The sequence below is a fragment of the Sminthopsis crassicaudata genome, chromosome 2 (assembly GCF_048593235.1).
Source record: "Sminthopsis crassicaudata isolate SCR6 chromosome 2, ASM4859323v1, whole genome shotgun sequence".
Classification (NCBI taxonomy): domain Eukaryota; kingdom Metazoa; phylum Chordata; class Mammalia; order Dasyuromorphia; family Dasyuridae; genus Sminthopsis; species Sminthopsis crassicaudata.
Window position 1 is genome coordinate 647,585,247 of NC_133618.1, and position 26,585 is coordinate 647,611,831.

The 26,585-nt window shown below is 38.2% G+C and overlaps 1 protein-coding gene across 1 annotated transcript in view; it reads left to right on the top strand.

The window, feature by feature from the left end:
- RASGEF1A (RasGEF domain family member 1A) overlaps positions 1-26,585 on the top strand; it is a gene marked incomplete in the record, with an annotated part of 66,844 nt that overhangs the window by 15,517 nt on the left and 24,742 nt on the right. Inside the window, 1 exon segment of the mRNA XM_074296685.1 lies at positions 24,268-24,450. Coding sequence (XP_074152786.1) covers positions 24,274-24,450 — 177 coding nt within the window.

Genomic DNA, 26,585 nt, shown 5'->3' on the forward strand with positions numbered 1-26,585 from the left:
TCTGCTGCTGTACCATTCAGGATTATTTCAGTATAGGTGGCTATCAGTCTTTAAGCTTACAATTAAAATGCACCATGCCCTGGGAAGAGACACTCTTTAGTTATCAGCTAGCATTAGTAAGGAATTAGTTGACAGTTGTGAGCAAATCCCCGGATTATTGAGTTCAATTCTGAGCATAATGGTTAAAGAAGATATTGATAAACTGAATAAAGCATAGCCACAGGATTGTGATCATAATAGTGAAGGAACTAGAGACCCATTGAAGGAAATGGGAACATTTAGCCTGAAGAAAGGATGATTTAGTGGCCATATGATGTCTTCAAATATTTAAAGAGATATAACATAGAAAGGAGGGGGAATAGCTTGGTTTTGCTTGGTGCTAGAGGACAAAATTAGGAGCAGTGGATAGAAACTGCAGAGAGAGGTGTTTGGCTCTATATGAGGAACATTTTTTAAACAATTAAGAGTTGCCAGAAAGTAAAATGGGCTAAGATATAATGAGTTCCTCATTAGTATGGAAGCCAGAAAACCACTTGTCAAGGAAGTTGCAGAGAGGCTTCCGGCTTAGGTACTAGTTGAATTAAGTTGCCTCTGAGGTCTCTTCCAATACTGATTCTATTAGCACGAAATAAACTTTTGAGAGGAGTGAAGAGGATACCAAGAAAATAGCAAGGCTCTTGAAAGGTGGAAATGTCAACAATAATATTGGGACTCTTTCCAATAAACAAGATTTTTAGGACACATTTGGGCCAGGCAGTTTAAGCACAGGCCTAGAGTGACTATAGATAGCAGAGACTCATAGAATATTCAGCAGCAGGCCTCATTAGTGACAATCTTGAGATTTGAGTTTTCCATTCATTTGTTTGGGATGAGTAAGGAGAAAATGATATGACCTCCCTATAAACCAAGCAAGGCCCAAAGATAGGAAATCATAGGTCATCCTTAACTATCTAGAGGGCATCTAGTATACTCAAAAAAGCATAGAGAATGGTAGTGTTAGAAAAGACCTTATAGATCATCTTATTTTATTCCCCTATTTGATAGCTGATGAAACAGACTTAGAAAAGTGGAAAACTTTATCCAAGGTCACACAAATTGCCAGGTGAAAGGTTGAGTCTAGAATCAGTGCTCTTCATAATTCAACAAGCTACCTCCATAAATGGATAAAAGGAGAAAAGAACAGAGCATCTGATTTTCTCTTGTTTTCAACCCCAAATGCTATTTATTCTTAAATTGACAGAATTCTTTGGACTGAGGACATAGCCTAATTAATTTCTAGTGAAAATTTCTGAGTGCAAACTTGTCATTCAGGAAAAAAAAAAATAATATATTACTTTTAACAGACCCATCCAAAGCTGACATTCTGGAAGTCCCAAGTTATGTTTCTTAACGGACTCTATAAAAGAAGAGTCACCATTTTAGACTTCAGTTTTTCCAGCAAGAGTTATGTTAATTATCTCCTGACCTCATAAACATAAGGAAGTTCTGAAGTAGAAACTCCTTCCACCAAAGCAGAACAGGAAGTCCTTAGTAACTTTTAGTCTGAGAGCATTGATCAGAGGACCAAAAATAAAGAAATTTGCCCACAGTCACTCAGCTAATATGTATGAACTTTTTTTTTTTTAAAGAGCTAACTTGAATTCAGTTTCTCACTTCTCTCTCTGCCCAGTCCCTCTCTTATTACCGATCTCTGCTGAAGTTGCTAAGGGGTGCAGTGCCCAGCCTAGAGTCAGGAAGCCTTGAATTTAGATTTAGACTCACACAAAGAGATCTGTGTTCAAATTAGAGCTCAGATATTTGCTAACTATGTGACCCTATGCAAGTCAATTAACCTTTGTATATCCCCAGTTGTCTCATCTATCAAATAAGAATATTACCTATCTCCCCTAAGTTGTTGTGAGGATTAAGCAAGATAATATTTGTAAAGAATTTTGCAAACTATAAATGCCAGCTACCATTATTATTCTAACATAAGAGGGTAGAAATATAATCAAGTAGATTCTCTGTATTGACTGAAGTCAGGATTATAGTTGCCTTTTCAACCCTTGTCTCCATGGGATATGTCCAACCAGTGCTGGTACAGCTTAATTGAAAAGGTTTATAAGTGCTCTACATAGAGACAATCTATAATTAAGGTTTTAGCATAGGATGACACTGCAAACTGATAGCAAAGTAATTGCATGTTTTTTTTTCTAGAGTCAAAATAATTTATATATCTCACCCAAGTACATTTAAGTAAATTGTTTGCAGCAACCTCAGCTGTCTGCATCTTTTACGAGACCATTAAGCAATCTCAGCCTTTCCCTATTTGCCTTGTTTTATTTACCAAGAATGGCTCTCCTATCCCTCTGGTCCTCTCAGAATGGAAAATAGGAAAAGTAAATAGACACATTGAAATTTGGAGGTGGGGGCCAAGAAGGAAAAGGAAATCAGCTTTAGGCAAAGACTTAACTGATGCCAAGGATAATAGTGGGTGATACTCTTTATACAAAATTTCTCCTCCAATGAATGACCTGTAGGTTTCATTTCCTTTCTCCTGTAAGACAACTCTATGCATTTTCCCTGACTATCCCCATGCTGATGATCCCACAGAAGGGGAAGAAAAGGAAAGGGAAAGGAAAGGAAGAGAAAGAAAGAACATTTATATAGTATCAACTGTGTATCAGGACTTTGTGAGGTTCTTTTTTTCTTTCTTTCTGTGTATCCCCAGCACTTAGCACAGTGCCTGACACACAGTAGGTACTTAATAAATGTTTTTTGACTCACTGACCCTACTAAAATATGAAATCTAGCCTTAGATGAATCAATCTTAGAACTCTTATCCAAAAGTTTTCCTGTTGGAAATAGCTTCTTAATTTTGATCCTGAGCTAGGATACAGTAATGACTTACACTACTAGATCTAAGTTCTAAGGATGCTTCTAAGTAGCTGTGCAATGCTGGACCAGTGACCTTACCTCTCTGACCTCAGTAGTTGTATCTTCCATAAAATGAAAAGCTTGGATGAGACAATCTGTGAGGTCCCTTCAGTGCTAGAATTCTGTTTGAGGAATAGGGAAAAAAGGAGAGGAGACAGCTGAGGTTCCAGACTGTAGTTGTAATCTATGAACAAAAACAAATGAAGCCCTCATCGTAGATGCTACAGCTACCCCCATTCCCTCTAGCCCTGTCTTCCTACCCCCAAGCATCCTCCTAACCCCTCTAATTTATTCAACTTATGAACAGATAGAGGACCAATGCAATCAGAGTCTACTATTCAAAACTAATGGGGCTGATGTTCACACTGGGGTCTCTCAAGCATACATAGCTCCCCAAATGCCAAGCAAGAAGAGCTCAGCAAAAATAATCCTCATGGGGAGAAAGTGCTGCAGAACCACTTTGTTCCTCACCCTTGGCCATAAGAGAGCACACAGCTGGGAAACAAGTCTGATTAAAAGTATTGACTCAAACGGTTTTCAAGGGAAAGGGACCTTAGAGATTGAGTTTCACTTCTTAAAACAAGCCGTTAAGCAATTAAAGAGAATGACTCCAGTTACTCCAATGACCCCAATGTATACACAAATTCATAGGGGTTTGAGATGTAAAAGCTATCTATTGAGAACCTGTCATGTGCCTGGTATTGTGCTTACTGGTGGGTGGAGAGGAGAAGTATATTAGAGGTCAGATTTATATCCTCTGCCCTTACGACCTGGCCTGGGAGTCAAGACTTACCACATGTGAAATAATAAGGATTGTTTTAAAGCAAGATGTGTGTAAGTGCTATAGTGTATTGGTTCAGATTGTCAGGCATATGGGAGTTTAGAGCATATAAGTATCAATGAGGAGTACAATAGCCAAGAAAAGTTTCACAGAAGTGACATGTGAGCTGGGCCTTGAAGCAAGCTAGCATTTAAACAGAATGAAAAAAGACTGTGGTATAGTCCCCAGCTTTTTAAACTGTGATTTAAGACCCCATCTGGAATCTTGTAACTGAATGTGGGAGTCATAAAATGATGATTTATTATCAGTAACATATTTTATATACCTTTATATGCAGGGTTGTATAAAAAAATTTTTTTCAGGTAGAAACAAGTATTGAGTAGAAAAAAACTTAAGAAGCCCTAGTATAGTTTCTAGTCCTGAGGACTTAGAGTCTAAAAGATGTGGGTTCAAATACTGCCTCTATTACTATGGAAAAGTCCTATAACCTTAATGGACTTCAGTTTCCACAATTGTAAAATGGAAAGAATGATACATACAATACCAATATCTCGGGGTTCTGGTGAGACTCAACAAGATTATATACCAAAGGTGCCTTGGCAGTTTTTGCTGTTCAATCTTTCCTGTCATGTCTGACTCTTTGTGATCTCATTCGGGGTTTTCTTGGCAAAGGTATGATTTATCATTTCCAACTCATTTTACAGATGAGAAAACTGAGGCAAACAGGGTCACACAGTTAGTAAACATCTAAGGATGGATTTCAACTCAGCTCTTCCGGTCTCCATAACAAGTGCTCTATTCCACTTCACCACCCCATTGCCTTTAGCAGCTTTACAAGCTCTTATATAAATGACAACTATTATTAAGGGCTATTCTGGTAAAGGGCACAATCAGCATTCATGAAAGTATGGCCCAAGGTGAAGGAGACAAAGAGGGAAGTGGGGATATTAGAATAATTAAAGAGGAGAATTCACTTTAGAGGATAATGAAAGAGACTTGGAAGCTTCCACTAAGGTACAGCTTGCAGGCTTCATGATATGGGGTTGATGGACCATGGGTTCTCATAGGTCTTTCAAATGGAGCCCGATTTCTAGAAATTCAAGTATGGGTCTAGCAATGGACAGTTACTATTGTGGGAAAATTAGCCGTGTTAATTTCAGAGAGGATCATTGTCAAAGGACTTCCTATAACAGATGATGATTTTTTTTTTTTTTTTTAATCACAACTCTTGAAACTTAAATAAGATATGGAGGAGTTGCCATCTGTGTCAGTAAAGGGAATATCTACATAGATGAAAGAAATCATGGATCTGACAATCCCCATTAAGGCAATGTGGGAATAAGTGTAGGGGGAACAGATTAAGGAAGCTCATGAAAGTCTGGCAGAACAATTCAACCTTGACGTAGTAGGAAACAGGAAGCCACTGATGGTTTCTGAGTAGTGACCTAGTGAGAGGAGTGTTTAAAGGAAGATTAATTTCTCTTAACCCACACAATTTGCCTTCCTTTCACTTCTCTTAGAAAATCCCCTCGGGACCTTCAGACAGGTCTATAGTCAGCTCAAATTGCAAGCATTGATTGATTCAAGTTGTTTGGAAGTGAACTACCAATTTGACTGGATGGATTGCACCTTATTTCTGATAGGCCACAAGTATGATTTGAAGGGCTCCAAAGGGAAGTCCAACCCCTAACCCAAAACCAAATTGTGATTATTATTTGTTCTTCTTTCTCAAAGAGGACCCTGTCATCAGGGATGGGATGCCAGAATGTACAAGTGAATTGGACTTAAGTAAGGGAAGGCTTATACAAAGTCCCTTGCCTCACTTTTCCCTCCAGAACTATCTGGATCCAATGGCCAGACATAGGTCTGGACAACTGGAGAAGGCCCTGGATACAGTGGAAGACCTTGGTCTTTTTTAGCTAAGATCTTTAACTGGGACCTGTACCAGAGGGAGACAATTAAAAACCCTCCCTAGTTAATCTGCAATTTCTTTCCTAGATGACGGATTCCTAACCAGAGAAGAATATTTTCAAGAAATTAGCATATCACTTCTGGGGCAGGATGCCTATAACTGCCCATATTTGTAGCAAACTCTCACCCATGAGCTTTTGTGGTTCAAGTGAACTGAATATGTATTGATGTTTGAAGCCCTGAAACCACTAACTGATTACTCAAACTTGCAGCCTCAGATAAGATCACTCTAACCAAAGTAGAAAAGGGTAAATTACCTCTATTCTGGTTGAACCTGTGGCATGCATCCCATTAAATTAGTAGATAAGCCCTGGTCTCTCCACCACCCTCTCCACTCCCCTCCCCCAGCCCAACTCCTCACTTCCTCCCCACCCCTGCCATCAGCGGGTGTTCTTCCTCACCTTCTACTTAGCCCCTAAGATTGTGAGGGAGGGAAAAGATTAGAGTAGATTGGTGAGTCTTATATCCTTGTGATCTGCATTTCATCTGATTTTGCCCAGATTAGGTTTCAATTAGAAGGTACCAGCCTTTAATACCTTTTGGAGGGAAATATCACAAGGGAGTAAATAAATCTTAGGGCATTAGCACATTGCTGCCTCCAAGGAAGGTGGAAACAGGTTGAAGGTGACCTGGCTCTTATGGGCTGAATGCAATCCAGCCTGAAGGCAGAAAGAGGAAACTTTTAAAGTTCTTTGATCCTAAAGAATGATTGGGAACTAATTTAGGGAGCCTCCCTTTCCCTTTCTAAATAGCATAGTCCAACTAAGGTCTACCCCGGGTAGCATCTCCTCTAGAAGGGCCTTGCCTGAACACTTTCTTCAGTCAATCAATCAACAAGGAATTATTAAACACCTACTATGTACCAGGTATTAAGTGATGGGATAGCCCTCAAAAAGGCAAAAACATAATCCTTGTCATTGAGGAGTTCAGGTTCTGAAAACAGCTACATACAAACAAGATGTATGCTAGATTAATGGGAGATAATCCCAGAAGGAAGATCAGCAGGGAAGGAGGGGAGGGAGATACTAAAAGGCCTCTTGCAGAAAGTGGGAAATGAATCTTGAAAGAAACCAGAGAAGCCAGAAATAGGAGGTAAGAGGAAAGGGGTAAAGAAGCAGAGCATTCCATTTATATATTATATATAATATTATATCTATTATAATTATATATTATATACATAATTATATATAAATATATAATATTATAATCATATATATAATTATAAAAGCCATTCAGGACAAAGACATTGAGATTACTAAGACTGAAGAATGGCAAAAAACAGGGGGGTTGGGGGGAGAGCAGTGTTGCTGAATAATAGATTACATAAAAGGATTGTTGGATTTTAGTCATTTTCAATCATCTGATTCTTGTGACCCAATTTGGGATTTTCTTGGCAAAAATAACAAAATGGTTTGCAATTTTCTTCTCCAGCTGATGTACAATGAAGAAACTGAGTTAAATAGAGTTAAGTGACTTGTAAGTGTCTGAGATCAGATTTGAATTTAGGAAGAGGAGTCTTCTTGACTCCAGGACCAGTGCTCTTTCTCCTGGGTCAATCTGTCCTTACATAAAGTGTAAAAAGATTAGGTAGGGACAGGTTGTGAAAGGCTTTAAAAGCCATTTCAAAGCTATTTGATCCAGCAGTTAAGTTTATGGGTACAGTGATGACAAGGTCAAACCTGCACTGAGAAAAGTCACTTTGGTGGCTGACTGAAGTATGGAATGGAGTAAGGAGAGACTTGAGCAGGTAGACTCCCAAGCAACTATTGCAATGGTCCAGCCTGGGCTGATGAGGGTTTGCACCAGGCTAGTAGCAGCATCAGAAGAGAAAATAGGCTTATTCAAGAAGTAGAGATGTTTTTCAGTCATTTCAATAGTATTCAACTCTTTGTCACCCCATCTGAGGTTTTCTTGGCAAAGTCATTGGAGTTATTTGTGACTCATTTCTTCAGCCCATTTTACAGATGAGGAACTGAGAAACAGGATTAAATGATTTGTCCAGGATCACACAGTAAATGTCTGAAACACATTTGAACTCAGAACTTCCTGACTCCAAGTCTGGCAAACTATGCACTGTGCTACCAAGCTGGACTACGTAAATATTAAGAAAAGAGAAAAGACAAAATTTACAGTATTGAGTCTGTATCTTATTTAACTACAAGTGCTCCTTAACTGCTGTTTCTCTAAACTCCCCAACTAAATTGTAAACTCATAGAACAATGGATGCATATGTAAATCTTCCACCCATTAAATTTTAAATTACTTGAAAAGAGAAACCATGTCTCATTCATTTTTTACCTCCATAATTATCTAACAGATATTAAATAATAGGTGTTAAGTAATATCTAATGAATATATGAAATATTATTTTCCTTCAGCACCTAACATGGTACTATAAACATGGGAGGTGGTCAACAAGTCCTTGGTGAATGAATGAATAAGTGAATGTTTTTCTTGATTAAATGGTAGTGGATAGAGTTCTGAGTTTGGAATCAGGAAGATCTGAATTCACACATGGCCTCAGAAACTAGCCATATGACTGGGCACATCACTCAACCCTTAACTTCTTAACATTTAACTTACTTTACATTAACTCACATTATATTTACCACTTAACTTCTGCATCTGGAAAATGGGGAAAACAAAAGAACCTCTCTCTCTCTCATATTGTTGTAAAGTTCAAATGGGATAATCACTATAAAGTGTTTAGCCCAGTGCCAAGCACAGAGTAAGTGCTATATAAATGTTAACTATGTGTGTTCATATGTGTCAGTAGATGAAGTCTGATTTCTTGGATTAAGAAGCATAGAGTTACAAAATGTTTGTGTTTAAAGAGGCCCAGAGCAGCTCTGCCATTCAGATTCTGTTACCAGACGTCATAAGCAGTAAATGACCAAAAAGCAGCCCTGAGCTTTGTCTGTGTGGGACAACAGGCAGGAGCATAAGACAGAGTTTTCTTCTCCAACTTCAGCTGGTAATCAGCCCAAGGTCTTGGACTCTAGGGCTGAGGAGGGATTGGTGGGAAAGTAGTGGGAGCAGCTTCTTTGGCACTCATCCCAAGACTCAATTCAGGCCTTTTCTTCAACCAGCATATCTGACTCAGGCTTAGGCCCTTGTAAAAGCATAAGGTCTTGGGTTTGGGAACCAAATCATCTTTTACAAGGTATTAGGAAAACTGCCCTGTGGCTCTCTTAGGAAAGATTTCAAAGACATAGAAAGTATGTTCATATTCTAAGTGTATATAAATATATAGATTATGTCCATTCCTAAGGCATAAGACTAGTTAGGATGTCTCCCTAGGCTAGTATTCTTTGATTTATGAAAGGAAAAGATATGTTGTGTTCAGGTGCAGAAAGACTTAGGAAATATGCAAAAGACACACAAACTGAGTTCTCACTCAATTCTTCTTCCTATTGGAAACATATAGGGAAGAGGATAATATCTACCATCAGTAAACAGAAGCCACTCCCTTCCAGGGTGGCACTGAAATGAGTTCATACCAGTTCATATTCATTGTTATTTTTTATCATGAGCTTAGAAATCAGCAAATGCTACAATCAAGGCTTGATTTATTGTTTCATTGTTTTAGACAAAGTGATGGAGATAAGGGTCAATGATGCAAAAAAAGTATGTCATGCATGTAGTACATATTTGTAAATAAATGTATATGTTTGGATATTTATGAATTTGTAGGTATGTACACACACACACACACACACACACACACACATATATATATATATATATATATATATATATATATATATATATATATATATATATACACATGTATGTATTAATGAGCTTGTTGTTAAATATTTACCAACATACCCCTTTTCTATCTATGTTTTACTCTAATTTTCTAAGGTAAAAAGCTTAGTCTCAATAGTATTATTTCTTCTCAAAGATGTAGCTTGACACAGCTACAAAAATAATCTTACACATCCATGGGTCATAGCATGGGTCAGAATACTTCTTTAGTTTCTTGTTATCTAGATGTAGCTGCTTTAGAGACATAGGCCTATAGAACACTGACTTTGGAAATCAAAGAATCGAACAATTGGAAGAAATACATCCAATAAAATCCAATTCAATAAATATTTATGAAGTACCTACTGTGTGCCAGGCCCTGTGCTAAGTGCTAAGGATGCAATAAAGAAAAAGAAAGACTTTCTCTTCCCTTAAAGAGTTTATAAACTAAAGAGCTTCAAAGATATAATCAAAAAAAAAAAGCAAGAAAGTATGTGGGGGAGATCTGGGAATGAGGGGCATTAGGGGGATATCTTGTTTTATGAAGTTGAAACCAAGTAGAGTGACAGAAGAAAAGTAGAATGAATCAAAGTCCAAAATACAGTGAGTCTATAAAGAAAGGCAATAGGAGGAGTTTGGTACTTCACGCACTAGCTCACCAAGTTGAGGAGGCTGAAAAAAAGGGTGTCAATCAAGACTGAATTAACAACATGGTGGTAAAGCTAGAAGTATTGAGCTTCTCTTGAAAGGGGCATCTTAAGGATTTGGAACCAGGCAGGGCAGCAGATGCAAAGTAGAAATCCTAGAAGTCTTTTAGTGCAACTCAAGCATGATCAGTAATTCCTTAAATGACATTCTTAATAAGTAGTCATCAAGTTCTCCACTTTTAAGATCTCCAAACACCATTTCCCAGAACAACTTATTCACCATAATTAAGAATAAATCTTTCCCTCTATAAATCCAACCATTTCCCCCTCATTCTTTAGTGTGGGATCATACAAAAGAAAGCTAATCCCTGTTCCAAATGAAAGCTGTTCCAATAATTAAAGACATAACATGAATTTTCTCTTCTCCACACTAAACATTCTTAATGTCTTCATCCGATATTCTTATGAGAGGACTCCCAATGTCAACACAATTCTTGTTGTCTCCCTTGGACTTGTCCAGAAGTGAACACAATATTCCAAATCTTGTTAAACATGGTACAATGCAACAAGATTATGACTTCCCTTATTCTGGATCTTATTCCTCTCCGTGCAATCCAAGATCACATTTGTTTTATCGAAATCCTGTTGCACTCTGATGGAATATTGAGTTTACAATCCAATAGAAACTCTGAGCTTGATCTCTCTCATAGTAAATTATATTTATCATTGTCTTATCTTCTTGATTTTTTGAACTCAAATGAAGGACTTTACATTTATCACAATTAAATGGCCTTTTATTAGATTCGGCTCATTAAAGCTTTGATAAATTCTTTTTACCCAAATGTTACTACTCAGAATTTGTTATTATTTCCCTTTTAATATTATCACTTGATAAGAATGCCATCCATGTCATCATCCAAGTCACTGACAGAAATGGAAACAAGTATAGGCCAGATACATATTCCTAGGGCACTCTGCTAAAAACTCTTTCAAGTTCATAGTTTCATAGAATTTAGAATCGGAAAAAGATTAGAAATCATCTAGTTTAAACCTACTTGTTTCACACATGAAGAAATTGGTGTCTAGAAAAAAAAGGAAGCTTGCCCATAGCTAATAAGTAACAAATTTAATTCTAGCATTGAACATTCCAAATCTGATACTCTTTCTATAATAAATCCACACTTCACTTTGACTAACTAATTGCTATACTTTGGGTCACTCAAACAGTTTTGAATCCATTTAAATATATCATTGATTAGTCTTTACCTTTTTTTTTCCTGCTAAGATATATATCTTGGAGATTCAAAAGGATAGTATGAAAGACTGTCTAATGGTTTGGTTAAATATAAATATACTAATTTTCTTCCATTTTCCTGATCTACCAATCCAACAAATCAGTCAAAGAAAGAAGTGAGTTCGGTCTACAATGTCTTTATTTTGTTGAAGCCATTCTGAGTCATAGTAATCACTGCTTTCCTTTCTAAATGTTCATCTTTTGAATAATGTGTTCCATAATACTATATCCCTGATTAGCCTCAATTCTTTCTAAGCTTTAGATCTCTTGAACTTAATATTATAAGACAGACCTTACTTATTTTTTGTATTCATTTTCCTTTATTTGTTATGGCTTCCACCTTCTGTACATGCCATTTTGTGATCCAAGTTTGCACACACATTCTCTATACAGCCTTGGATAGTCCTCCTTTCTTCCTCATGAAAATCATATGCATTCATGCTATTAGTGCAAGAGGAATGGGAAGCTTTCTAAAACTAAATTCTGACTTTCCTTACAGAATTTTAGACCACATCTTATTTTTCCTTTGAAATTATGAAATATGCATTTATTTCCCCAAATTTAGAGTATATGCCATACCATCCAGAGCTTTATTTTCTTTATGGCAAATTCTAAAATAGAGTGGCCACTTTCTCCCCAGGTTTCCATCACTTCAAATTCTGAATTGAGATCAGAGTAGCCACTGTCTTCATCATTTTCTCCACCTTTTTAAAGATTGGGATCATCAAATCATCATCAGCTACTGTACTTATGATTGAGTTAGGATATGTTCATAGAAAAGACAATCCCTTCCCCTATCACCAAGATTCTCTGCTTCCTGGCTAAGTCTTCGATGTATTTCTCAAACTCCTAATCTATTTGCTCCTGGTTCCATACCAAAAATATTTCTATCTTTTCTTCCACTGATTCTCAAACAAATTTTGTATTACGTGCTGCTCTACACCACTTTCTGGATTTCTTCACAAGACTATATTTTCTTAATATTTAATGTCACTTCACTGCCCCTTTTATGTAGCCTGTTCCTTTAAATTTAGTATAAAACTCCTTAGCCATATTCTAGTTGTGAGACACCCTACCACATCTTACTGATTCATGCAGTCAAATTTGTCTATTTGAATCAATAGTTCTGCTCGCCCTTGTTCATTTTTTTTTTTTTAGCATTTGTCTATAAGTCTTCAAGATCAAGCTTTTGTCTATTTAGTTCTCTTTTTGTATTATTTCTTGGGAATTATTAATAATTTTATTGACAGTGTTCTTGCAACGATATATCTTCTCCAAAGATCTTTCTCTTCAGTTTGTAGCACTCTTAATCTGATTTGTAAGACTCCAAGCAAATATGTGTTGCTTGAACTTTTATTAGACTTTCTCAAACCTTGGACAAGAACCAGGGATTACTATATTTTAATCTATAATCCAGGAACTCAATCACTATCAAAGTTTTTTTAGAAAAATTTTGTTTAGTTGGTTTTACTTTTATTTCAATGGATTTTTCTTTTTAGGTTTTATTTTTAAATTTCCTAGAGGTTTCCCTTATATCCCTCCCTCTCCTATCTCTCACCGATTGGAGTGTGTATGTGTGTGTAATTAGATATAGATATACACATATATATTATATACACATGCTACATACATAGTAACAAATATTTTTTTAAAAGAGAAAAGAGGAAGAAGAGGAAAAATAAGTAAAACAAAACAATACACACACACCAAAAAAATTCAACCTCATATGTGAGAAGCCTGTAATTTCAATAAAAATCAGTCATGAAAACAGCACCTGTGCTCCAGGAAGACCAAGGATACCTATCAATGCTTTCGAAGTTCCTACTGACAGTATCATTTATTCCCTTATAAATCATCACTAGTGAGTAATGGTGCCAGTTTTGAAAAAGCTCAGAGGATTCTGACACAGTTTAGAAGATCCATTTCCAAGGAAAACCAAAACCATCCCTAGTAACTGTGACAAGTTGACAAATCTACATATCTCTCCTACAGTCAGTTCTTTTTGTCACAAGTATTTCCTTCTTCTTTTGATCATCGTGCACAACCTACCTATCTCAGAGGTAGTTAGGTGGCACAGGAGAGAGCCTTATAGCTATTACACACACACACACACACACACACACACACACACACACACACACACACACACACATATTCATATGTTTCTTCTCTTCCTTCACTGAGTCACATTTCTTCCACCTTTCGCCATGAAAAGTGTCATGGTGCAGTATTTAAAAAAAAAAAAAAAACTATTAGATTGGGTGTCAGAAATCTGGTTTTGAATCCTATTCTATATGTTTTCAATATGCCCTGAAGAAGGCAATTAAAAAAAATCTGTGGATAAGGTTCCTAATGTAATATGAGGGTAAGATGGATTTGAAGAGAGATAGAATGGAAAACATTCAGGATATCTTCCATTTTTATCTTATCATTTGCATTAGGATTCCTCTTCAGATTTTTTTTTCTTCACTGCTGCCTTTTGAAAAGATTTCCATTTTTTTTTTTTTTTCTTTAAGAGCCTGGAGAGTGGCTAGAAATTCCTCCTGCACTCTCACCTTCTGTGCTTTGAGGGAGACTAACTTGTGTTTTTTTTCTTTCATGGCTCTTTCTTCCCTCTGGCAGAAATATAAATGCAAGATACTTTCATGTAACATACTATAAAATTTTCTTTGTGCCCCAGACATACCAGTAACGTCAATCCTCTGTCATTCCTTCTAGTAGCTCCAGTGGCTAATTCAGGGCCCACTTGCCTGTTTGCCATTCCTGTTAATGCTGGCATTCATTTTGTAGGAGCTCTGAGCAAAGTTTTATATATTTATAGAAGATTTTCTGCCTTTTCTCCTGATATGACTACTTTGTTCAGTTACCTTTGATGGGCAATTAGCATGTTCCTGCGAAGCCCTTATACAAACAAAAGCTACTTAACCATACTCAAAGAGAAAGTTGAAACAAAAACTCAATTATTAGTGGGAAGATGATAGACTGAGAGGGAGGTAATTAGTGTTGAACAAATAAAGCATATTAACAGACTTGAAACAATACCTTGCCAGTTCTCGGGCTGTGGTGTCCTTTGTCCCTGTTAGCTATCACAGTTAGCAGATTTTTATTGCTATGTGTCAATGGTGTGACCTGTGTGCTAGTAAGACAAGGAATATAACTAGATCCATGACTCAAAAAGAAATATCACAAAGAGAGCAAAGAGACCCAGGACCTAGTAGGTCTGAGGAGACTACAGCACATAACCCCTTCGTAGCTTCCAAAAACAGGACATTGAATGAGGAAATGGAAAAGTAGAAACTATTGGCTGATCATTGGGAGAGGACAAAGAATGATAAATGAATAGTCAAAATGTTCCATTGGTCCTGTTACAATGTCGGGAAGGTCAGGATAGACCCATCATAAAGAATTTGTAGAAGGACAATAACAAAAGTCTCACAACTCACAGAAATGGATAGATTGTGATCTGAATGTTTCTGTTTCCTTTTCTGCAAAAAATTATTGGATTCATTCTAAATCCTATGGTACGGGAAATAGTGTGCTCTGGATACTAGTGCTAAAGTTCTAAAACTCCTTCCTCACCTCCTGTTCAAAACACAAGATGGAAATATTGCTGACTCTGGATCCAGACAGCCTGGGTTGGTCAAACCCCACCTCTGATGATTAATACCTGTGAGATCTTAGTCAAATCACTCACCTTCCCTGGGCCTCATTTTCTTTATTTATGAAAGGAGGGAATTGAACTAGATTGCCTCTGTGCTCCTTTCTAATTATAGACCCATTATTATTATTTTACTTTTCTAGCTTTATTTCATACACATGAGCCAAACTGGATAATAAAATAGATAGAATGCTGAACTTTGAAGCAGGACTTCATGAAGGTCAGGAAGACCTTCAGATGTGTTCTGTGCCTCAGTTTCCTTATCTATAAAATTCCAGGTTCATCTCAATGTTCTCTTAGTTCCTTCTAGCTTTAAATCAATGTTCCTATTCCCTGATCTCATTTTAGCCTCTTAAAAATTCATACAGACTATCCCCAAATTAATAGGAATTAATAGGAACTACGCCTTTCTCATCCATGCTTTCAGAAGTGCTATTTCAGAAGTTGAGGTCAGGAGCCCCCTTTTTTCCTGGTGATTTCCCTGAGCTTTCTTTCCTTGTCCCTAGCTCAAATGTATTTTCTCTTCCCCTAAACTTCTTATTGCTTTTCCTTACCATAGTCTAATATATACATTGATATATACATATATGTATACACAGATATATGTGTGTGTATTATACATGTGTGTGCTATGAATGTGTAACAACCAGCTGTCTAAATAAATTCAATCTGCATTGCATTTTCTCCATCACTTTCTTTCTTTCTTTTTTTTTTTAAATAATTTTTATTTATAAGATGTATGACTAGGTAATTTTACAACATTGACAATTGCCAAATCTTTTGTTCTAATTTTCCCCTCCTTCCCCCCTCCTCCCCCAGATGGCAGGTTGACCAATACAAATTAAATATCTTAGAGTATAAATTAAATACAATATATGCATACATGTCCAAACAGTTGTTTTGCTGTACAAGAAGAATTGGACTTTGAAATAGTGTACAATTAGCCTGAGAAGGAAATCCAAAATGCAGGCGGACAAAATTAGAGGGAATGGGAATTCTATATAGTGGCTCATAGTCATCTCTCAGAGTTCTTTAGCTTCTCTATCACTTTCTTAAGTCTAGACAACCAAATAAAAAATAAATCAAGCCTTGATTTGTAGCTTTTGTGGCTGTCCAAAGTGTAAATCTTCACACTAAAAATTTAATCAACAGCTCTCCTGAGTTGATTCCTGCTGCCTCTAGCACACTCCTGGTTCTATCTCTTTATAAAAAGTTAAAGTTACATAGGGAAAGATTATTTCTTGTTTCTATCACTAGTTTAAGGGGAACAATGATGCCTTCCACTTTTTGAATCAATCCAGACTTGTGATTTCATTCTCTCTGTCAGCTGGGTGGTACAATGAATAGAATACTGAGCTTGGAATCAGAAAGACTCATCTTCATGAATTCAAATCCAGTCTTAGACACTAGCTCTGTGACCCTGAACAAGTCATTTAACCCTGTTTGGCTCAGTTCCCTAATCTGTAAAAATGAACTAGAGAACTAAATATCAAACTACTCCAGTATCTTTGCAAAGAAAACCCCCAAATGGAGTCCTAAAGACAAGACATGAATAAAGCAATTCCATAGAAACAATAAGGAAATTCCCTGTGTGGAATCTCCTTCTACCAAGCAGATCAGCAAGTTCTCTGATACTTCTATTTTGAAAGTTGAGACACTGAAAATTTAAGGGACATGCCCAGACTTACACAGATAATCTGTGCCAGAAATATCCCTTGAATCCAGGTCTTTCTAACTCCAAAGCCAGTTTTCTATCTACTACACAGACTTTATTTCACCTTGCATACTATATGTAGGTGCTTATTAAATGTTTGTCAGATTGAAGTAAATGAAAGATGTAGTGGTTGTGGTTACTGAGTCAGGAGTGGGGGAGGTTACATCAGACTCCAAAAGGCCTGGGGATGAGATAATGAGAGTAAAAACAATATTACTTAGAGGTGTGGGTGGAGAGGGAATGCGTAAGAAGTTTGGCTGAGGGGGACATGCTACATATACCGTCCAAAGAAGTGGGCTCACTTGCTCCCAAGATCTAGCTAAAAAATGAAGACAACTAATGGCTTTGATGTCTCCCCTGATGTTGGCAACAGAGTCAGGTTAACCTTTTGTACATGCAGCCAACCACCAGGACAGGGAAAGCCCTTATTCAAGAACTGAAGCATTGTTTCTCACAGAGTTCCATGTGTAGGGGTCTCTATTGCCCCCACCCCCTCCAAGGCCTTCTGCTCTGGAAAGAAATGTTTTCCTCACCATTATTTCTCCTAGACTAGAAACAGCTGAAAGAGAGGTAAGGCCAGATGGACTACAGAGAAAAGCAGAAATGTACTGGGGAGGAGGTAGGGCTTGAGCCAAGCTGTGGGTGCATTTGGACTTAGTTCAGAGAAGGATGGCGCTTTAAGATGCTGGCAGAAGGGTGAGTCTTCCTATTAGAAATCACTGTCAAAGTGAAGAGATACAGGAAGAAGGGATTAAAAAAAAAAAAAAAAAAAAAAAAAAAAAAACTTCTCCCTCCTTTCCAGAGAGAGTCTGGCATGAAGGAATTGGGGTTGATGATGGTACTGACTGGGCTTCCCATTTAGTCTGAAATGCCATCTAGGTCACAAGATGTAAAGGAAAGAAGAGCTGAAATTTAAATTTCCCTGGAGCATTGATCCAAGGCAACCTTATAGGCCAGACTAGATTCCTAGTTGTGGGGAACCCATCCTACCCCAGGATTGTAAATCTGGGCTTTTTCTTTCCATGGGCAAGCCCAGATCAAAGCAGAGCAAGGTCCCTCTCTTCTCTCACATGTTTCCTGATCATTGTTCTTGAGCCATATAAGGAATGTGGAAATGCCCTTTATTCTTCCAGGCTGCCACGGGGGGAGGAGGTTTATAGGAGTTGCCTAACCTGATGCACAGGTTCCGGTTGCCAAAAAGGGGAAAGAAAACTCTAGGTTCCCCCGGCATCATTATGGGCAGCGGCTGCAGTAGCAGTAGCATCCCCACCAAGCGGAGGCTTGTGCGTATCAGCCCACGGACCCCACGGAGCTCTGCGAGGGCTGCTTTTGAATCAGGCAGCCCTCCCCTCAGCCAACCACAAGCCTGGACGGGCCGTGACGTCAGCTTCGGGCTTTCTGTTCTGTAGCCTAAAGAGCCCGGGGCGCTTCAGAGCCGAGCGGGCGGGAAGCGGAGCAGGCTGGCAGGCTGAGCTGCACAACAAACAAGAAGAAGCCACCGCGTTGGGATGAGGGAATGAGGGAATGATACTGCTCAGGTGGACTTGGGGGACTCGGTGCTGACAGCCTAAAGCTCCCTCATTGTCCCTTGGGCACCACTGGGAGTTTTTTTTGGTTTTTTGGCTGCCTGATCGCAGGCTTTTATGTACATACTGCAGAAGACAATGAGGGTAAGTTTTCCTTTCTCCTCTTGGGCACTGGGCAATGAGTCTGGATAGCGAAAGCTGGGCTTTTGGCTAAAGCCCCTCCCCCCCACTCAGGTGCGGAAGCCTCCCAAGGGAAACAAAAAGATGGGGGCTACAGGAGATCCTTCTGGTCTTTCTAAAATCCCCCTTGCTGCTGAGGATCGTTGAAAAGGCTGCTAAGATTTGCCCTGCTCTTTGGTTAGGGAAGGAGTGAGGGAGGCAGTAAGAAGCAGACTTTGCCCGGAAGCGACCTTGGCTCCCAGGCACACCTGCTTCCTTGGCATTTGAAGATGTTGGTGTTTAGAGAATCAAAGGATCCTAGAGTTGGAGTTGGAAGAGACCTTAGGGACCCCGTAGTACGATACTCTGACCGTCAGTTTTCTCATCTGTAAAATAACAGTGGTTGAGGGGATTGCCCATCGTTATAGATAATATAGCTTGACTCTGAGTCCAGAATTTTATCCAGTGGAGCCTTGGCGACAGGGGAATTTGCCTGGATCGTGGAAGGGTGTCCCAGAGGGACACAACTTTTATTTCCTGGTCAGAGTGACCCGTTCTGTTGTGAGAACTCTGGGGGTCGACCAGGGCAGCTGCTCCGAGCAAGAATTAGGATGAATCTGAAGTTAGTAGGGAGAGAGAATCCTGCTTCCTTTCGTTGTCTTTGGGACAGGGAGATTGTTCAATCAAAGGCAGGAGTTCTTAAGTTCATGAATTAAAAAAAAAAAAAAAAAATCAGTTATCACATTTCAATGCAATTGCTTTCCTTTGTATTTCCTATGTATTTAATTTTACATGTTAAAAATACTATCTTGATAAAAGGGTCCTTGGCTAGGGGTTCATAGGAAAAGTGGATATGATACACGCAAAAAAAAAAAAAAAAAAAAAAAAAAAAAGTTAAGAAATCCTGATCCTGGGCAAATCTGGCTAAATTTAAGTGTATATTAATTTACTTGTCTATTTACTTGGGAATGGAGCAAATGAAAATACACATGATAAAAAATAACTGACCAAAAAACAAGCTGATTGTATATTTGCCTTCTTCCCTTCACCCAGGAAGGGATTCTTAGCAGTGGGTGCTTGTGGGTAGGGAAAATCTGCCAGTGACCAAGGAGTTAAATAGGAAAGGGGACAGGAGTGATGAAGCAGGCAGTGTATGCCCTAGAAAGCCACCGTTTAGTGTAACAGATGCAGTGTTCTCTGGGTTAGGAAAGTAGAGTTTTTGTTTGTTTGCTTGCTTCCAAGAATAGAGTCACCAGAGTCACATAAGTATGTTGATAGGATTATTTGTGTTCTGTGTTTACCCTGAGAAACCCTAACCTCAATAAACCCTAGGGGCTTCTAAATCCCAGTTGAGTGAGACCCCAGGAGTTCCAGGACCTAGTGATGGTCCTGAATTCTTTCACCTCCTCCCCTCCACCTTATAACACCTCTTTCCAGATTCCAACCCAAGCAAACAGCTTAGGATGTTCTGTTTATACTTTCCAGGAAGCTAGGTTATTACCCAGTAATACCCCAATAGCCTTGGACTGGACTTCATTATCCTTGACTGCACCATTAGCCCTCATTCATTTCCTGTCTAGGTTGATTATGAAGCACAGAGTTAACCTAAATGTAGTATTGGGTTAGATTAATGACTGTGTAAGCCCTAATTACTACACTATTACCTAAGCAGAGTAAAGGAGTGTATGTGTCTAGTTCTCCCGTCCTTCCAGAGAGGACCTAATGTCACACATGCAGTCATGATTCCTAGAGACAGCCACACCTGTATTAATGCAACAAGGAAGTATTTTGCTCTTTTGTTATATTTCCTCCTTACATTCCATGTCATTAAGTGGCATTTACCACATTCTATGCATTTTTATTTTGTTATGAAAACCTATTTAAGTCACCTACGTTTTAAGTAAAGGCAGGTTGAGATGGAAGCTCCCTGGAGGTGGAGATACCAATACTTGGCTCTCTTTCATTGTGACACATAGCTGAAATATCTGCTCAGGCTCACCTGTACCTGTGCCCTTCAAAGACCATTACTTTGCTTTGGGGGTGGTCTAGATTCCAGAAGATCTTAAAACATTTGTTCTTTCCCTGCCTCCACTCCTATGAAGCTGTTAAGGTAGGTATTTAGGGGAGTGGATGAGAGTAGCATTTGGTTTGTTGGTAAAATGGCCAGAAAGCCAGAAAAGAATTAGAATATTCTCATGTGGGGTAGACTCAGAAAGTATCTTTCATACCTTTCAGAATGATCTTTAGACTACTAAGGCCTATCCATTCCAGCTTCTTTCTAAATACATACACACACACACATACACACATGCACACTTGCACACACACACACACATACAAGAGTTCTTCAGCCAAAATCTTTGAAACTTTCACATGAGTAAAAAGCCATTATTATGGTTGTGTTTTTAAAGGGTGAATTTCATGCTTTTTAATGTTGATTGAAACCTCAGAGGAAAGTGCATTTTAAAATATCCACACATATATTTTTGTGTAACTTTCCTACATTTTTGACCACCATGGAGAAAGACCACACTTGGAAATCCTTAAAATGGAATTTGGGCCTCTCCAGGCCACAAGAAATGAAATCTAGAAATTCCCATTTCTCTTTCACTTCTGTGGGGCACTCTCCAGGGCCAAAGGTGAGGAGACACAGTGGGTATTCTTCCACTATCAGCCAGTGTCTGCCTTCTCTGAGTCTGGTAACACTCAGAAACAAAAAGAACTGGGCTTGGAGTAGGAATAGGTATAGGCTGAGAATACCCAATTTTTTTCCCAATTACCAAGAAAATGATTTATAGTTATTTTTTTTAAAACTCTTTCATTGTTTTTCCAGGCACCAGGAGAGGGCTACCAGAGGGCTCAGATTCAGATTCTGCTTGTGTGAATGGTAGCTCCTCCCAGTGCCTGGTCTATGGTGGTCATGATGGTGGTTACTCATGGTGATGTTGTTATCCAGTATTTACAAATTTAAGGACTTAATTCACTAGTGACATGTTATAGTTTGGAAGCTTGAAGGATCCAATTTTTACTATCTGTTGGGATGAAGAGTTCCATTTACAAAAGAGAATTTTATCCAGATTAATGGTCTCTTAGACCTTATCACATATTTATTTAATTCAACAATTATTTATTATTACAATTTGTGTGATGCCTAAAGTGTAGTCCTTACTCCAGTAAAATTCCCTGGGGTTTTCTACTCTGAAGATAATCCTTAGTTGGAGGTGGAGGGAATTCCTATACCAGGAATTCCCCAACTTGAGGAAATTGGGATTTTTAAAAATATTTTTATTTCTCTGATGTTTAGAGAAGTTTTCCAAATAGCCAGACTAAAGCCAGAGATGAGCAGTGTCACTGGCACTTATAATAATTCAAGTTCTGCTAAACTGGATTCTATGTTCCTCCTAAATAGATACCATACTTTTCTGAGGTCATGCCTTTCCTAACCCTGTTCCCTATAGCTCGAATGAATTCAATCATCCTTCAGTTGCCCACTCCCTTACTTTGGAGAATTCCTATTCATCCTTCTTGCTACCAAGAAATGCCTTCTCTTAAGATATCTCTCTATGGGCTTTGTATTAGTTTAGTGTGCATCTATAAATATGCCTATTGCCTTCTCCAATAGAATATAATCTATTTGCAGGCAAAGAGGGTTCATCAGATTTTGTCTTTATTTTTGTCTTTGAGCTTGGCCCTATGGCTGGCATATTATAAGCATGCTAGTTGACTGACTATTCTCCCCTGGTACTAGGACAAAGTATTTTAGTCTCCATAGGAAAAGATATGTGTCACAGACCCATAAAGATCCCAGAGTATGTCAATAAGAAAACTTGGTACTTAGTTCTCCCTATAATCTCCTAATTACATTTTATATTAAGAATTTTAAGGAAATAATTCTTCGGATTGCCATATGAATTTATGTTTTTATGGTTTTACTGTGTGGGTTCAAGAACTGAGCTCCATTTTTTAAAAATCACATAAGACAAAGTAGAAACTCTTACACTCATGAAGCATCTTAAAGATAGAAACAAGATGGAGGACTCTTCTAATATGTAATGAGTTATTCTGACACATTATAAGTTAGCTTATGTAATTATATATGTTATATAGTTATATATTATATATGTATAATATATGCATATATTATACATATATAATATAGTTATGTAGTTATATAGAACTATGTAATATAGTTATATATAACTATATATACATATATAACATATATAACATATATACATATATACATATATATATATATATATATATATATATATATATATATATATATATAGTTATAAGTTAGCTCCATTCATCTATTCCAACAGTATTCAGCATCTCTTTAACAGTGAACTCCATAGACTGAGCCAAGGAAGCAAGAGAGGCTAAAAGGGAGGGGGGGTAAAGGAGAAATAGGGGCTTTGAAGGTAAGTAAAGCCAAGTATATTGTTAAAATCTCAACCTAGTCAGTGGTGGCAGTGAAATTTATAGTATACCTTGTTTTCAGTTTTTGCTCTTTATATACACTGAAGTCTAAGCTAGAGAGGAGCCCACCAGGGTAAGCAAAGCTGAAATGACAGCTCCCCATGGAGTTGTAAACATCTCAACTTGGCAGACTGGTTACCCCTGTCACTTGAAAAAAAAGTACCTCCAAACTTTTACTTTGAGAAGGAGGGGGAGAAAGGAATAGGGAGGGCAGAACGAGGATGATGTGCATCCTCACATATTGGAAAAAGGAGCAAAGGAGGCAGTGTGTGGTGGTGAATAGGTCTATTGTCTCTTCTATAAATGCCATATTTAGAATGCTATATTTACGCTCACATACAGAGGCATGGTTGGAGGTGTGGGCTGAGCACGTGCCTGTGAAACGCCCAAATTTTAATTCTCACTCTGATCCAGCCTGTGTGAGACTTTAAGCTTACCATCTTCACATCTCTGTGTTTTTAGGGAAGCTGGAGAAGGAGGAAGGTAAAGTTCAATTCAATGAAAAGAATTCTTTTTAAATGATAAAAAGCAGAATCAGCTCCCACTTTCTCTACTGGGGTGTTTTAGCAAAGACCAAATGACCTGTCAGAAATAGTGTTAAAGGATATTCTTCTTTGATTAGATGGTCTCAGAAGCCCCTTTCAACTTTGAAATTATGGGATGGTCCAGTTTGAACCCTGTTCCTGTGTTTGCTATTTGAGTAAGGACTGCACTGGCCTGCCAAGAGTTCCTTGGCAGAAGATAAGCAGGGTACTCACAGGGGGTCCCCATAATAACAAATGCAGTACTTACTTTCCAAGAAAATATTACCCAAGAATGCTTTCCTATGTGCTTTTTTTTTTTTTTTTCCTATAGGGGTTTTCAGAGGGAAACAAACCACAGATATGAACTTGATCCACTCCTCCCTCCTCCTCAGGCATCCCTGATAGGGGCACATTCTGTCTACATCTGGTCCTGTGCTCAAAGGGTGGCAGTTTATCACTTGCACAATAAACAGCAGAGGCCAGTGATCTCTCCCACAGTGTTGCTTGCTCGGCCAATCTCCAAATTCAGAGGAGCTAAAGTCCCAGACTGTGGAGTTTTTAGTTTTGAAAACAATCCCAGGGAGGTAAGAAATTTGTCACTTTTTTAATATGAGAATAAGAAAAGGAGAGCCTAGCAGTCACCCAAGAAGTGGCATTTCACTTCAGCCACAAAGGCATCTTGTAGGTGGGCGGTGAATGGATATTTTCTTCCCTCCCTAAACCTTCTGAGATCACACAAATATGTAGCTTCTGTACAATGCCCACATGCAGCCAACCTGAGGAGGAGGAAGATCGCATAAAGAGAGTCTTTGAGATGTCTTATGGCCTCTTTTCCCCCCATCTAGGAAACTATGCCCCAGACACCAATCTTCTCCAGTATGCTTGGGTCTAGTTGTAGCGGACAGGTGCAGCCAGACATGGGAGAACGGAGTGGTGGAGACCTCGTTTTCCAGGATGGGAATCTTATCTCCGGATCGCTAGAAGCCTTGATTGAGCACCTGGTCCCCACTGTGGATTATTATCCAGATGTAAGTATACTGCTGAATGGGGGTGGGGAAGAAAAGTTTGTTTTACATGTATGTGATACCATAGTCATTTTAGCCAGCCTGAAGTCTTGCTTGAGATTAGCTACAGCTGGTATAGTTTAATCACTAGTCTATTCCCCAAACATAGGTGGGTGGGACCCGAACATCTTGGGACTAATAAAGATGCTAGAAGATCCTTCTTTGAGGTAAAACTTAGAAAGAAACAGAAATCGCTTTGGCAAGTACTAAGTTGAGATGAAGTTGAAACTGATTCCTATCCGGGGCAGAAATCCTAGGGCCATTCACGTTAGAATTTTGGTACCACCCAGCAATTTCTTTCAATCAGCACAACTGAGATCCAGAAGTTCACAATCCACAGAGCTTCTTTCAGGGCCCACACTGGCGGGAGGAATTCTATGATTCAACCCAAAATCCATTTCTCCTTGAATTCAGAGGAAATTATAGAAGGAAAGAAACCTCCTGACCTGAAATTCTAGATACAAGAAAAAGGTGATCAAACAAAATTAGCACACTCAGTTTGACCCTAACAGTCCACCTGTTATCTAAAATCTTAAGTAACAAATCCCAATTTTTAGCATTCACCTTCCTCCTGCTTATGTATATGAATGATGTTATCTGTACAAGTCTCTTTCCCAAGAGGCAACATGGCATGGTGGATAGGGATCTAGTCTTGGAGCCTAAAAGACTTGAATTCAAGTCCCAAATTTAAAATAAATTGGCAACACGATCCTTGTTAAGTCACTAACCCCTCAGTGTTCCAAGTAACTTTCTGATATTTTAAGCAGCAGAGAAAGTATTATTTGAGAGAATTTCTTCATTTCAGACTTCTCTATACTAATGAAATCATAGATCCATAGCCTAGTATAATGGTCAACACATAGTATATCCTCAAAAATATTTATTGAATTTAAATGAAGGTTAAAAAGTTCTATCTCATCTGAAGCTGGTGGTGGGCCACTACCTACCCAGTTTATCATCTCCACCTCTCAGCACTATCCCTTTTCATACACAAACCTGAGCATAATATCTTTCCTTTATTATTTTTAACTGGGAGTAGGGGTTTGTTTGGAATTTATAAAACATAAAAGTGCACACTACATATGCACATATTCCCACCCTCACCCCACTCCCACACACACCCATGGTGCCTACTTATTTCTATTCCTCTACTTGCAAAAAAGAAATCCTGGTGGCCTTAAGTAGTCCTTGCAGATTCCTAAAGAACTTAAGTTTGATAGCTAATCTTGACAGAATTATACTGGATGTTTTAAGTTCATCAATACCCATTTTGATCCTTATCTTTTAAATTGAAAGCATGGCAGGATTAGTTAAATGAGTTTCCTTAAAGACAGATTTAGAAGGATCAGTGCCATCCTTGAAAGGAAGAAGGAAGCATCAACGGTGATGAAGAAAATTTTAGTGAGGAGTATACACTGCCCCTTGCTCCCAACCCCATGAATTCCCTGCCATTACAACTCTGGCTTCCTCTCACATTGCCCATGTTTGCTTTGAGATTCTTGATACCAATTGTTAGCCCACAATAGCTATTTATAGTCCAATCAAATCTTTGTTCATATATTTTGTTCAGAGCCCTGTCCTAAGTACTCTTTGGAAACAAAACAACAATATAAGAACAAGTCCCTTTCCTCATAATTCAAAGTTTTACATAGAAAAGAACAAATAAATATGTAAAGCAGTAACCTATAAGTGCCAAGTTATATATATGGGTCACACAGCTAATACGGATCTGAGGTAGGATTTGAACTGGACTCTTCCTAATTCAAGACCCAACACTATCTACTGTAGCATTTAATTGGTAAAGAAGTTGAGTGACTTTTCTGGATCATATGGCCAGTTTCTATCAGAGAGGACTTGAACTAGATATTCTCAACTTCTAGATCAGCTCTCTATTTATACTGCACTGCCTATCAACAAAATCTAGTTGTTGTTGTTGTTGTTTTAATAAATGTCTGTCTATATCACTCCTATCTCAATAAGCACCAATGATCCTGCTTGTCTCTAGAATAAAAAAAAATCCTATTTGTTTGAAATCAATGGCAATTTGATTTCAACTTAAACTTTATTCAGGTTTATAATATATTATTCTCCTTTACAAA